The sequence below is a fragment of the Drosophila serrata genome, unplaced genomic scaffold (genome assembly GCF_035046125.1).
Source record: "Drosophila serrata isolate PLE 108 unplaced genomic scaffold, ASM3504612v1 contig_100, whole genome shotgun sequence".
Classification (NCBI taxonomy): domain Eukaryota; kingdom Metazoa; phylum Arthropoda; class Insecta; order Diptera; family Drosophilidae; genus Drosophila; species Drosophila serrata.
In genome coordinates this window covers 546,001-561,148 of record NW_028256998.1, presented here as the reverse complement: position 1 = coordinate 561,148, position 15,148 = coordinate 546,001, and the positions used below count along the sequence as shown (strand labels likewise).

General features: G+C 36.0%; 2 protein-coding genes and 1 long non-coding RNA gene across 6 annotated transcripts in view; 1 reads left to right on the top strand and 2 right to left on the bottom strand.

Annotated features, from left to right (window-relative positions):
* Positions 1 to 97: 97 nt before the first annotated feature.
* On the bottom strand, positions 98 to 2,388 carry LOC110185718 (guanine nucleotide-exchange factor SEC12). Its single transcript, XM_020954696.2, has 4 exons — positions 1,943 to 2,388; positions 958 to 1,887; positions 739 to 901; positions 98 to 674 (listed from the first exon to the last, which is right to left on the bottom strand). Exons 1-4 carry the CDS (start codon positions 2,084 to 2,086, stop codon positions 589 to 591), a joined length of 1,323 nt encoding a protein of 440 aa, XP_020810355.2. The 5' UTR covers positions 2,087 to 2,388; the 3' UTR covers positions 98 to 588.
* A 723-nt stretch (positions 2,389 to 3,111) lies between these two features.
* The window catches only part of stai (stathmin), a 33,136-nt gene continuing 21,099 nt past the window's right edge, over positions 3,112 to 15,148 (top strand). The window contains exons 1-3 of one of the 4 annotated variants that reach the window (XM_020954562.2): positions 3,112 to 3,468; positions 4,051 to 4,280; positions 5,373 to 5,461. In XM_020954562.2, the coding sequence (XP_020810221.1) occupies positions 5,434 to 5,461 (28 nt within the window). In that variant the 5' untranslated portion in view covers positions 3,112 to 3,468; positions 4,051 to 4,280; positions 5,373 to 5,433. Of the gene's footprint in view, positions 3,469 to 4,050; positions 4,281 to 5,372; positions 5,462 to 11,533; positions 12,447 to 15,148 lie in introns of those variants that run through there. The other 3 variants (XM_086841028.1, XM_086841027.1, XM_020954561.2) reach the window with 3 other exon arrangements.
* On the bottom strand, positions 9,946 to 11,941 carry LOC147644768 (uncharacterized). The gene is made up of 2 exons (XR_015273509.1): positions 11,805 to 11,941; positions 9,946 to 10,601 (listed from the first exon to the last, which is right to left on the bottom strand). It is a non-coding gene; the product is annotated as an uncharacterized LOC147644768 (long non-coding RNA).

Genomic DNA, 15,148 nt, shown 5'->3' with positions numbered 1-15,148 from the left:
CCATTATCTTGGAATCTTTTCCACCAATTGAGCATAGTTGCAGCAGTTGTTAATGCCCTGAGCTGTAAACCTTATTTAAAGGAAAAAATCTTTTAAATAATTTGTTTCCCATTATATAATTGTCTATTTTTTTTGTTTACAAATCATTCATTTGTGACTATACTGTTCCATAGTTCTGGTAACAATCTTTTTTTTTATTATTATAAAAAGGATTCTACATATATTTAATTTGACTTAAAGAACCGGTACGTCCTGTCCTTTAACCTGTTCTTTCTTTTCAATATATTTAAACGGGAAGGGAAAGCAAGGGAAATCATGTACAAATGACGATTCGTTCAAGCCACAGACGGCCTACAGGGAGGCTATAGAGAGATAAGGCAAATTATGGTACAACTAAGCGATAAGTGCAATTAGTGTAAGAGATAAGGCAGCCGGCACAAACAATACCCTTAAATTAATTAACAAATGAGTAAGTCGGGGAAGGGGCGAAGACAAAGAAACTAAACCGAGTTTACAAACTAATAATGCAAATTAAACTTGTTGCCACCGAGAGACAAGACGCCATCATCATCATCATCATCATCTTCATTAGATTCCAACGTAGGAGCACAGCACAAATACGGCGAAAATCATGACGACAATGAAGATAATGGCAACCCAGGCGGGAATTGTACCTACAAGAGATCATAAAGGGAGAATTAGATAGTTTTTCCTTAATTTTGGAGATTCCTTGCTTACGCCTTTGGGGCAAACTGTGAATGCAAACTTTGTTATCCACCGAGATGGAAAGCACCGCTGCTTCCGTGTCGCTGCTGATGGGCGGCCCCTCCTCATTGGTGATGGGCAGGAACTGAAGACCCGTCACGAACATGGAGTGTGCATGGGGAATGTGGAGCACGCGCTACAAAATGGAAATGTGAGTATACAGCGGATTACATTTCGAAGTCCGATTCTCACCTGCAAACTGAATGCTATGTACATGGATACGCTGCCCGAGAACATCGTGCCAACTGCCACAAATCGCCCGTCATCCCGGACCGCGAGCGACGACAGACTCTCGTCGATGGCCACAGCCTGACGCAACTCGCCACTAGTGCAGTCCCAATGCTGCAGAAATCCCCGCTGTTTTCCAACTTTTCCCAATGGATTGGCGATGGTGAAGAGGCGGTATTGATCCTTTTGTGCCTCGACAGTTCCATAACGGCATCGCTTGAACAGGTACTTGGCCCCCTCGGGTGTTTGCCACTGCAGCTTGTGCTGCAATTTTCCACTGGCGAGATCCCACACCAGTCCCTGGCCATCCTTGGAGATGCTGGCAATGCGCTTGCTGTCGGGACTAAAATCCAGGTCATCGATTTCCTTGGTGTGCGCCGCCAGCTCGGCGCCCAGGGTCATTTGCGGGAAAGTCCAAACACGCAGCTTTCCGTCTGTGCCGCCGGTGGCCATTAAGCGTCCATTGCCACTAATGCGCACCACACGCTGCAGCGGCTCGGCGCCCTTCAAGAAATCCGTTTGCACCACATCCGCCGCCTGAATGTCGAAGCGCAGGCGTTGGAACTGCCGCAGAATATCGGCCGCGGAGGCTGGCGGTTTATGTCCGTTGGCCACTGGCTCCACACCCGAGTGTGCATTGCGCTGTCGCACATTTCCGTTTTCATGTGGCCGTTCTGTCGGGGCCGGCTTTCCATTTCCGTTGGCATCCTCCTCGGACTCCACTCGTGGCTGAACGTAGTACATCTGACAGTGAGCCTCCTGGCCGGCGCATAGATAGCCTCTTCGGCCGCCGTTACTCACGGCAAAGTTCATCACCACATTGGCGCCGGTCTCATGGCGCAGAACCTCCTCCGCACAGAAGTGGCTGCCGTTGTGATACAGCTCGTAAATCTCCTGCAAGAGAATCAGTCATTAGAAACGCCCAGCGAGTGGTTTTGGTTATCCTTACAAAGCCGTTCGCCACGCCCGTCTTGCTGGAGCCGCCACCACCGGCCACCAGGATGTGGCGGCTGGTCAGCATATCGACGGCATACAGGGGAAAGTTTACACGGGCCAGCAAGCCGTCGCTAGCACGGCGACGGGTGGGGGCCATTATTATCAATAATGGATGACAATCGACCGAACGAACAGCGGACGGGGACTCGACTTTTATCAGCTGAAGCAGCGGCGGTGCGGGCACATCTAATTGGGTCGAGGCGCTGACAAAGTCCGGCTAACGCTGGCTGGGCACTGCTGGTGGGGGCCGCTCAGTGGTCACTGCTCCTCATAGCTTGTTCTACTCAAGGGACTTCAAGGTGCACCTGTACCGTCTCTGTTTTTAGGCCGAGCGTTTAGTCAAAAATCCACGTACACTTAATTAGAGATGGGCAATCGTGTCAAAATACCAATACCGATAGGTTGTATCAAATAAGTAAATATTTATATCGTTACATTCTTATTGTCTCAGTTTCTGTATATAATATCATGGATTTATTATCATTTATTTAAAAAAACATCATTGCTTACTGAACTAGCAGAAAATGCATCAGTTTTGTTATTAACAAGTTTTAGTAGTTAACATCGATATACTATTATTCAAATGTTATTAAATATCGAAAATGTTCCTTCACTAATTCTGTTTTATACAATATTATACGAATTGGGAATGGAACCACTTCAACTGTTATAAGGAAGGGTTTAAAACTTTGATAAAGGCGTAAGGGAAATTTATTGATGCAATGGTTGAAGACTTTGAATAAAATGTAATATTTCCCAAAGTTTTTCCAGTCTTACATTGATTTTTATTTGTACTTATATATTTAATAAAGGTTTTGTTCACCAATAATCTGTATAATTTATAAGTTACACTTAAGCGTTTTATTATTTAAACATGTGTATCGCATCAGAGCTCAGGTAGTTTTCTAAAGATCTTTTAATTGATATCAGCTCCGACACTTAAAGAAAAAAAAAAAATTCTTCAAGTGCTTGTGACTCATCGGTGATTCGGATCGATTATATGTATATATACATACAATACACAACCATGATAAGGGTTGACAAACCAATACCATTTTTTTTTATATTTTGTATATATTTTATGTAATTTTATTTTTATGTTTAATTCATTTTAAGCTTTGCCGAAATACGAATCGATCCGCCTTGAATTAAACCTTTAAATGGCGTTATTAAAATTCAGAAATAAATTAATACAATAAAAAATTTCTAAGTGTAGAGTTAATAATAAGTCGCAACAAAGAAAACAAGCTGAGAAGAAAGAAATGATTCAATTGGGTTAGGTAGACTTGGCTTTACTTTCGGCGCCTCAAAACCTGCTTGCCGATAAACTGCCGTTCAGTTTAAAATTGTCATTTGAATTGCAACCGCCAAAAAGCAACATACAAACATATCGACAGCTGTTATATTTCCCATTTCGAAAGCGCAGCTTCCCACCAACAACAAAGCACAGCTGGTGTCCACCGACCGCGACGTCCATATGTATGTATTGATATATGCACTGATAAAAATAATGTCACCATATAAGATTTTATGCGTTATTAAATTTTATTTCCAACATAAGATCAAAAATTATTAATAAGAATGCAATTTTAACCATACTTAGTTTTTCAAATAACTTTATTTACTAAATGACTTAAAACAGTTGTATGTTAAGAATTTCAATGTCTTATTATTATCATATTGTTTTATTGGTTTTCATTGAAGCTTAAATATTCATTTAGAATGTACTAATTATTGAATTTAGAATGACTTTCCTGCAACCTCTTAGAAGGTTAAAGAGACTCCACCCGTTTTGTACAATAAGATTGTAATTAATTTTAAATTGTCCATAAATTGGAAATATCCCATGTGTAGCATATTCACCTCCCCATCTTCTAAACGGCCGATTATGTTAAATGGCTCTGAACGATTTAGGCGACAATAAATATATATAAAGAAATAAAATAAAAATCTTAAATAATGAGCAAAACCAGCCAACAATACTTTAACCAATATTATCTCTATATTATTTAATCAATATTATAATCAATAATCTTAAATTTCGAAACATTTTTCTTTCAGTGTACATTTGCACGGACGATACATCGCTGCTTCGTTTTCCTTTCTGCTTTGTGCTGCTTCCAGGCGCATTTGTGTTTTTTTCATCGACGCGATCGCACCGCTGGCCGAAGATCTGTTCAATTTGTCGATTTGTTAACATTTTAATACTTTAAACTTTGTGTTTCCGTGTTCTATATAGTTATTAACAACAAACGCTGCAGTCGGCGTTCAGTGCGAGCATTTTGTTGTCGGTAAGTTCGCTTAAACTCTTTGAATCCGGTTTGCGCCGGTGCAAGATCCCTTTTTTTTTGTATTCGCCCACTGCGCAGTTGCCAAACAACAGTAACTTGGCGTTCTTCTTGTCTCTGCTGCTTTTTGCCCTTGCACTTTATTACTGTATTTTTTGTTGCTGTAATGATGTGCTCGCTATATGTATGTATGTATGTGTGTAAGCTGCGTGGGTTTTATTGCTTTCTTATTGGAATGATGCTTTGTTTGCTTACACATATGTCATATATGTACATACATTATGTGTGTATGTACATACATAGCCTGTTCCTCTGTAAGGGCAAAAGCAGGGGAGACTTAGGGCATGCCAATTCTGGGACACAGCTTGTGGCAAAATACATCCATACATATACATACATACATATATTCAATTGTGTATGCATGCACTTACAGTTGAGGTAGAAATAATAGAACTACAAGGATATTTTATCCGATCAGAAAGTTAAAAACAAATTTGAATTTATTTATTTTTAATATACATATGTATGTGTAAATATTTAATTATAGGAAACTTGGTAAAAAAATCATTCTGCTTCCGAATATAATATTAATATTAATATTTCCTGCAAGGGTATAAAAAGGAACTTTACATGCAAGAAAACACGGAGAGAGAGAGAGAAAAGAATAAAGAGGATAAATTTTAGTTATGGCATCTTGGGGTTCTAGTCGCCATTAGTTTCAATCAGCGTAAAGAAATCAGGTTGGTTGAAGGTCGTAAATTAACTTAAATAAGAGTTCAATTTGTTTAAATTTCTTCTGTACATATGTATGTACATGTGTTCGAATGTATGTCATCTTTAAGTGGTATTTGTACATATGTATGTATATTTTAACATTCGAATCGGACTCGATGTCATAGAAATACTTGAATAAATATAAGGCAAAAATTATAGCTCTTTTTCTATATAGTCCATGGTTTTACCCCTTTATATGACTTCAATTTCACAAAACTTTCCATCAAATAATAAATAATAGAATTTTGTATTTTATGTAATTCTTTTATTTGCAAATTAAAGACCTAATTTTTGTATCTTTTTTCATTTTGTTTTTTTCAGAGATTTTATGTGATTTTTCTTAAATTTTTCGGTTTTAAATTCCACCGAAAAATAATATAAAATGGTTAACAATACTGTTGATGGCGAAGGTATGTTTTTATTTTGATCTCTTATTTTAATATATTTTATTTTTAAATTGTTTTTATTGGTTCTCTATAATTTTAAACGAATCCAAATGGGATGTCGAATAGTAAGAAGCAACAAATTAATTAAAATTGAGTAGAAAGTAATATAAAAACTTGACATCTAAGAATTATGTTTATATATTAAAAGGACAGTAAGTGTTATTCGTTTATCAAATAAGTTATTATAGTTTATTTAGTTTTTCTAGTTTATTTAATATTAAATATATATAAGTTCCATCAAAATAGTATTCATTAACTCCTCATTTTAACTTAACTGCATATTACTTGTGCTTATGGTCGTTGTTTAAATCTGAATATGGATCGAAATTAAATGCCTGCAACAATCTTTGTCGGGAACCTCTCTCCGGCAATTAAGTCTTTTACAACTATTCAGTATTTGTTGTTAATTCCTTCAGTTTTCAGTTGTTGCAATGCAGGCAGTAAAGGCTGCAATTTGCGGCTAGTGGCAATGGGGAATCGATTTGTTAAAAGCCAAAGAACAATTACTATTGCCGCCACACCACCAACAGCGGTCAGTGGACCTTTCATATCATTCGACTGCCTTCCTTGGTGTCCTTTTCTTTACAAGTCGCCTGGAACGCTGCAGTACAACTTTTTCCGCACTTACAAACTTACACTGTCCGACCAGGACCTCTACATATATAAAACGAGTTAATAAACGTCAGTTGTACTCACACAGCACTCGTATATACAACTGCAAAGTGCAGTAAAGAAAAATCGTTATTATTATATATATAATACTATATAACGCAGGAGAAAGAAAGGGGATAGTAAAAAAATAGGAAATAGGAGCGTAGTTTCTCGGACACCTATATTTTTTGCCTGCTGTTTATGGGATTAATTAAATAATATTATATTAATTAAATAATATATAATAATAATACAAATTTTTTAAAGATTGTATCCAAGTTTTATTGAGTAAATTTTTAACACAATTCATATTTGATAAGATTCTCGTATGCTTAGATCGATTCATCAGTTGATCTGGCTTATATTTTTAATAGGGACCAAAATATTTTCTTTTCTGATTTTCCAATTTCATTCCAAAATTTACCCTGTGGAAGTGTATAAACAAGCTGAGCCACAAACTATGTAGGCAAACGCTTTTCGCAAAAGTTTATTGAACTGGAAGTTGAACGCGTAGGCTCCTTCTGTAAAATGCTGAAAAATTGCAAAAGGAAAGGAGGAGAGTCGAACTGGGGACACACTTTCTTTAAGTTAATATATATATATAGTTAAATAACAACAAAATTAAATCTATATATATGCATGCATATGTATCTTCTTCAGACTTGCTTAATTTTGGTCCATATGATTCTCTGGAGCTTAAGCACTAACATTATGAAGTTGCTGTTTCCTTTCCTTCAAGTTAATGGAAAACATGCAATCCAAATCAAGCAGAAAAGAATAGAATAGACATCCCCCACATAGCTGTTACAAACATATGTTCCGAAATAATGTGGGGCTAAACTGACAAATATTCACATTGCATGCCTTCAATAATTATGGGTGCCGCATATGCATGCATTAGTAGGCAGTGCAAAAGAGTTTCTGCGAAACTTTCATTAAAGTGGACATTTTGTGGTGTAGTTGCTGGTACTTGTCGTTTGTTGTACACACCCCTTTGTTGTGGTCATGTACTGTGTAAATATATAAATACAAATATGTATATATAAAACTGAAGCATAGACCAGAAACATAAGTGCTTCAGTGGGCTCTGTGTTGAGGATGTGCTTTTTATTACGGATGTTCATTGCTTGTTTGACTGAAATTTACAACGATTTTTTACTAAAATAAATCATATTTTATAAATTGAAGTCCAACTTTTAGGGCAAATGATATAAGACCATGAACAAAATACAAAATTTAAGGTTTATTTTATTAAATTTCGATCAAAGTCCAGTGTGTTATTCTTAAGTCTCTATTTGGTCAAAACAAATGTATGATATTTGAGGCCCCAACCTGTATATTTGCGCATTATCGGTTAAAAGACCAAGTGCTTTTTGGGGTTGAAGGGGACTTTATCCATTTTTTCCCCCCAGAAAACCCATTCCCCTTTCTGTACTTTGGGCAATGCATTAATAATGATGTGTGGGCACCAAGCACGGTATGGAACGCATATCACGTAATGCGTCACGTGTTTACAAGTAGTTGCGTTAGACGATAGTTAATACTTAAATTCAAATTATAAAAAAATAAGTGGGTACATATTCCCCCTTAAATAAAGTTCTAAGAATTTGGGTTCGTAAGCTTTTTAAGATTTTTAAAAGGTTCATGCCTTTCCAATACAACTTTAGCATATTTTTCAAATCCACGTTATATTATAACCCAGGGTAACTGCTCGGCGAATACTCATGGACGTAGTACCATTGACTCCTATATGTGTATGGTCATCGGTGGCGCAGACGTAGAAGGTGGAACATTAAAGAACTTTTATAGCCGGAGTTGCTATAGCTCAGAGTACTTTACTCCTGACTGAATTGTTGCTGCTTGCCCCAGCTTCCCTTTCTTTTTTTCCCGGACACGTCCTGCATCTTCAACTCAAATCTCTTGAGGATGTTGATTTTTTATTCATACCTATAGGTGTGTAAAATGGTGTCGAGGTCCCCAAACCTAGAGTTCCTCATAGTTTCTGTTTTCCGTTTCCGGGCTGCTCTTTCGCCGGAAGTACTACGGCACAACAATCCCTAACAAACTGGCAGCATCCCTTAGTAAAACTAAGCCCAAGTCCTAACAAAATAAAAAAACAAGAAGCGCAATAATTTCAATTAAACTGGCAAAGCTTCTTAATTTATAAAATTTGTAGCACGTTATGTTCTAGTTTATGTGGAGGGTATGAGGAGGTGAAAGTGAAGGCCTTTGGAATTGGGGATGTTTTGTTTTGCTAATAAGATGATTTTGGGATTTAATTGCAGTCAGAATTAAGTGATTTTTGAGCGTAGAAAATTCCATTTTAAAAGCTTACCTTTATTATTGTTAGATTGGTGAAAAGAAAAAATACAAATGAAGTTTTTATAAAAATATATTTAAGTGAAAATTTGAAATAGAAGATTTAGTTGAGGAACATTTAAATAAAATTAAACTAAGACTGGATCTTGTACAGGTAAAAGGCAAACAATACTGAGAGAAAACCAAGAAGTTTTTAATTTAATTCAAACTTAATGCATGCACTGCAAGACATGCATAATGTCTACAAAGTCGTGTGTATTTATGGTAAATCTACTTGCAGTATAATCGAACTTCAACCGCTGCTCTGTTGTTCATTTGGCTTAGCTCTTCGTACACGGGGGGCTGGAAATCCGATCTGGGAGGTTAGTAGGTGCACTTCTCCTGGGGGTTGTCGGTATCATTTTCCAACGACGAGACTACAAATACAAAGACGTCGCTCACAGTGGGGTATTTGACCCCAAAATGTTTGGGTAAATTCCATGAAAGCATTATCTTTGCCAACATAAAGAAGCAGAGTAATCTGTCAAATTGTATCTTGCTTCCATTAAAAACTGACAACAAATTAATATAAATATTTAATAATGTATATTCTTTAATGTTTTCTTACAAAACTATTGAATACATTGCATAAATAAATATATTGTAAAATAATTTGATTACTTTATTTCATATCCATTTTCCATATGGGTTAATATCCTTGCTCACATTGCGTTCCCCTTATTTAATCCGCCCTTTTTTGGGGTCAAATATGCCACTGTGCAACGGTGAAGATTGTTTTTAGTCAACATTTCCTTTGAGGGTGGTTATGGGAGAAGGAAGGCTAAGGCTGTGAGTCATACAAAAAGAAGTTGACGAAAAAAAGTCTGCAACAGGCATCGGAAATATACCTGCACATGTGTACCTGCTTCACTATAAGTAGGGGTTGGCTTTTCTTTAATACACAAGACCTGGGGGGACTTTATTGACTTAAAATGTATTATAATTTTATTAATTATTGAAATCCTAATGGAAATATTTTCTGAAATTTTAATGGATTCCTTACCTTAACTTTGAGTGATACAAATATATACTTGCATTACGAGAGATATTTGTTTGATGTATATTTGATAGTATCTCAGTAGCTGTCTTGTAAACCATTTTACCATTTTTGTTTAGTTAAACAGATGTCGCATTAAGGCATATCTATCCGTTAAATTTATTTCCACAGATATCAAAATTATATTTTGCGGCTCTATGATTTATATATTTTGGTTTTTATCAGGTGTAATCTTAACCGGTGTAATCTTAACCAGAAACTTGCAAAGCTTTGAAGGAACTGGGAATCTATGGATCATTTAGATATTATGACTATCAATATTTTAGCGATGTTTGCATTCTGAAGAAAGGTAATCAGCTTGAGGTTAATTTCTCTAATAAAAATATAATAATACAATAAAATACTATCTCTATACAATAATATCTCTAATAGAAAAAACCAATTTATTATTATTATTATTTATTCATATATCTAACATTTCAATATATCATATTTTGCAGGATATTTTTTCCGGTACATCATATCGAAATCATTTTCCCAATATACACACATATATTTCTATCCTTAATATAAACTCATTGTTCCATGAAATCATTAATCATTCGTTCAGAGACCTTCGATTTAATTTTACTAAAATAAATCAAATACTGTCTTTTTTTTTAGAAAATGATAGGATCAGTTTTAAGAAATTAGCCCTAATTCCCTAACGTTTAATATTTATTGTTATTGCTGGCACATTTTAAATGTGTGTTTCCGTGTATTTGACCCAACATTTTGTTGTTGTTTAAACCAAACCAGAAACGGAGGGACAATAGCAATTCCCGGCAGGCCTCTACGTTGGGCCTCTCTCTGCCTCTCTGCCCATTTTACTATTTTCCTCTCCCTCCTTTGGGCCATGTTGTGACTCATCGGTGACTCCAAGTGCGGTTTGTTCAGCTGGCGCCGTTCTGCTATTCAAATTGCCGCTCTATATCCTTGTCCCCTTTCCGTGTCCTGGGTGCCAGCGGAACCCGACGCGTCGCCAGCTTCACACTCCGGTCCTCTGACTCCGGAACAGTGTTGCCAACTCTTTGGGCCGTAGAAAAGCTAAGCTGGCTCCTAAAATAAGCAAAAAGTAACCATATTATTAAAACAAGAAGCAAAAGTCTCAGTGAAAGTTCCTTGTTAAGCGACATTTAAGTATGACTTTGTAAAGTATAAAAGATGTTTTCAAAATGATTTAATAGCATAAATTTTTTTATATTTTATAAAGAATTTTTCCTTGTTAAAAGCTTGGTCTAGATGAAAAACAGCTAAATTGGTAACACTGCTTTGGACTTCGATTCCGTTTTGCTGTGTTTTCGGCTTTTGACTGCTTTTTGAGTCATCGCCATTTTATTTATTATTCTTTGACAGCTGCTCTGCTTTTCCTCTCTCTCCCTCTCTTTTTAGTAGCAACTTTCTCTCAGACATTTTTAGCGCGTCTCATTTAATTGTAGTTAATAGTTTTTCGATTTTCGAAAACGGATTTTCGAATCTCTCTCAATTGTCTGTCTGCGGCATTGCCAGATCAAAGTTTACGTTCCTCAGACAAAGTTAAACGAATAGTGTTAATGTCAAAAATATAAACTAATGGTTAAATATTTTTTGTTAGAATATTTCAGAATTAATATTTTTTATTAAGTACTGGGGTTCAACAGCTTGTATTCCCATCATTATATTTAGAAAAATGACATAGCATAAATTGTCAAAAATACGCAAAAGTTTTATTTATTATTTAATCTATAACGTTCCCAAAATGTTTGTGTTTAGAAATATTACTTTAGCACCTTTTCATTTTAAATATTTTCATAAAAAAAATATTTTGTTTATGTTTAATAGATTATAGTTTTCTCTATTTGGTTGAATATTTTTGGCCCTGCTTCTGGGTTAAGGTGCAAATAGTCCGGTATTATGAAATCAGCCGGCTATATTCAATGCACTTTTAGCTCTTCCACTCTTTAGCTCCTCATTCTTGCCTCTCAAGCTGCTCCCCAATTTTTGCACTGCGCAGTCGTCGAAATTCGAAATCGGCTTTATCGAAATAGTAAAATATTTAAATAAGCAAGACATGAAACTTTGAGCCAAATTAGATGTTTAAAGCAAGACGGGAAATAAGAATATGCAACCCTTTGAGAAACTCAAAATTTATTTGTGGTCAAGTTTATAATTTTCTTTGCATTTCTTTTGTTTTTGCTGACTGCCGAATATCGAATGTCAACCCCTAAAATAACAGTAACGCTCCCCACATTCTGCGACTCTCTCTCTCTCTTTTTGACTTACCGCCCCCGTTGCGGGGCATGTCCTTTTTTGTATGTGCTTTTTGTCCTTGCCTTGAGACGGCGCTGACGCTCACGTCGGCGCAGCGATGGAGCTGGAGCCCGATATCGGTTGTCAGTCGTTCGCGTACTGTTGAAAAATTAACATCGACATTTATTTAGTTGGTCTTTGTCGTTCGCTGCGTTCGTTACATTTCGTCGGTGCCTTGATCCATTTTCAAAAGGATTTCGTTGAAAACAACAACAACAACAGCAAGAAAAGTAGTCACTGCTAAATCAATACAAACAAATTACGCCGCGTAAAAGAACCCATCCAAATAACCATAACACAGAACTGCTGAATTGCTTACGAGTTTTATATTCATAAATATACAATACAGCAGCAAGTGGTTGCCCCGCCCCCTCCAAAAAGTCCGAATTGAAACGCAAAAGCGAGTGATTGCTTTTTGCTGCAAGTAGCAAAAACGGAAAGCCAACAATTAATCCAAACATATCCCCAGCCATCCACTACCAGAGTTTCACAACAACTTATTTAGCAAAAGATAGAAAACAGAGCTCATTATCATCATGCTGATTGGATTAGTTCGCGATTCGGTGATGCAGTGCTTCTGCCATACGTGCCGAGCACCCGGTATTCTGCCAGCAGGTAAGCACTCGGCATCCCAAGTTTGTGCATTCGAAATTGGTAACAGTTTGAGGGAAAAATAGTTAAAATGAAATGTATTAAGAGTATGATTTCATTGTCTTATTTTCTTATCTAGTTACTATTTTCTACTTTAATTATATTAAAGGTATACCAGAACACGGCATATCTGCTAATTTGAAACTCCTTTTCTGTAGTTTTGTTTTCTATTTGCATATCCTTGCAGGAAGAGGTCACGCAAATTTGTTTCATTTGTGGTTTATTAAGGGTCACCTAAAAGTCATGGTCAACCCATTCTACTCTGCTTCTAATGAATATACCATCCCATATAGTAAACCCCTTTTTGCTACCAATCAACATTCTGTTACTCCTTTGCTCCTTCCTCCTAAAACAAATTTGTTTTAGCATGTCCTTGCCTGGTACAAAGGTTTTTCCCACAGAAATCTTACTTTGTGAGCCCTGTTTGCTACAAAATTTGTGTTTATTTTACTCTGGTTTATTATTTGTTCAGTTTGAAAGGATATTTAACTCCAATTAATTGGTTGCAAAAGTTAATTATTCAAAAATAAATCATGAAAATTGTTTCACTGCTCCACATCATATTTCATCTTGATTTTCTGTTTTCCTATTTGTCAGACATTTATGGCCAACAGCTATTCCACATTAACATCTCAATCAACTCATTAATCATTCAAAACCTCACTCTACAGCTTGCCTGGAGATAAATTAAGTCATCGGTGAATCACTAATATGTAATACAAACATCTATGACAGTCGAAAAATCAATTTCGCTTGAAAAACAAACTAGATATAAATTGCTGAGGGCGTGAAAACAATAGAAACAGTGTATAGAATGATGCTACAAAGTCATTTTCAATAAAAAAATACTCTTCATAATCTATATTTTTTGACACATTTTAAGAGGATATAAAATCCATTTACATTTTTGTAATTTGGCTGAATCAAAGGATAAAAAACTATCTATATAAAACGTTAGAAAGTAGGCAATAATAATTTTGTTTGCCCCACCAGCCGGGGAACTAGACTATTTTCGGTATTTTGCTTGCGTTGTTACACGGCGTGTGTACATCGCATGGGGCGCCAGTCAGCCGGCAACCGATGAGTCACCATTGAAATCCAATGTCGGAGCTGGGAGTCTACGATTCCAACTTATTTAGGCATGAAATTGAAGTGTAGTCGTCACACACAATACAGCCGAAAGAAAGCCCTCTCCTTGCTGCACTTTATGCCTTTGGAATGTCTTAATAAGGAGAGCATTCAATAATGATTGGATTTACCTACTTATATGTATTTTATTGGAATATTAAAGCTGGAGTAATCGCCGCAAACAATCGCAAACACATACTCACATACATTTTAAGCGATACGATTGCGCAATATGCACACGGACCAGCGAACACACAAGCAAAGTGACGACAAAGGACGGCATTTATTGATTTATTAACCGCCTCTTATATAAAAACGAGAAAAAAAAGTACGAGGTTTTATTCAAACCGAAGTGCTGGTACCCTTGTTGAACAATTAATTGGTCAATAAAATGATATAGATTGTTCCTATGGCAGCTAGAATGTATTAAAGATTTAGCTCCAGAGTTTTTATTAATTACGGAACATGATAAACTAGACAGTTAAGTTTGCCTAATTAACAGTAAAAAATAATATGAATTATAGTGTTTTTTGTACTATTATTATTTATTAACACTACGAACGTGTCCTTCTAATGTTTATTCACCCTGGAAAGGGTATCAATGAAAAGCGTCAAGTAAAGACCGGTGCTTTAGTGGTAAAAGAAAATGCGAAAAAAATTGAGAATTTGCCTATTATTTTGATGAAGGCGATGGGGCATCGAGTATTTAGGTGCCTGGGTACAATGCATACCTTGAAATTGTTGTAATTATATATCAAGTGCGCAAACCTTGTACTAAACCAATTAAGATAAACGTTTTCTGAATTACGATAATAAACTATGCACGCAAAATTGTAGTTTTCGGGGATTTTCCTTTTCGATGTAATATAAATAAATCAAAACTATACTATATCCTTTTTGTCAGAAGATAAGTTCAGGAGGTCCTGTGTACAATCTACTTTGCTTTTACCAGGAAAGCTATTCAGGTGTCACTCTCTGCAAATACTGATTAGAATTAATGTTGATATTCTATTAATTATCGCAGCTGGTAAATGAGGGACACATATCTTTATTAGATAAATGCATTTATATTTAGTTTCTAAAGCCAGTGAAAATTCCAACCCAAAAGCATTCAGATCCTGGCAACAGCATGCCAAATAAATCACATTAAATTCTCACATATGTCACATTGAGTTGATTTGTCACTCTGGATTTCATTGTCCTTTCTGCCCTGCAATTTATCTTTATTAAGATATATGTACATACAAACTCGAAAAAGCCATTCCAAAAGAGCGTATGAAATTTGATTTCAGAGCTTTTAATAAAAGGCACGTAATTCTGGCTATAATAACTCGTCAGTTTTTAATTACTTTTACGTTTTATGAGAACTAGAAACCGTTCGTGTTCTCATACATTAATTTTAAAACCGTGACCTCCTGGTTCTTTATTGAATTTGCTACCAAAAGTAAAATTTCCTTTTTGGCAATCTACCAGTAGAAATTGTGAATACATATACAAAAAAAGGATTCCCCCCAATTTCCTTTCAGCACTTGGCTTGC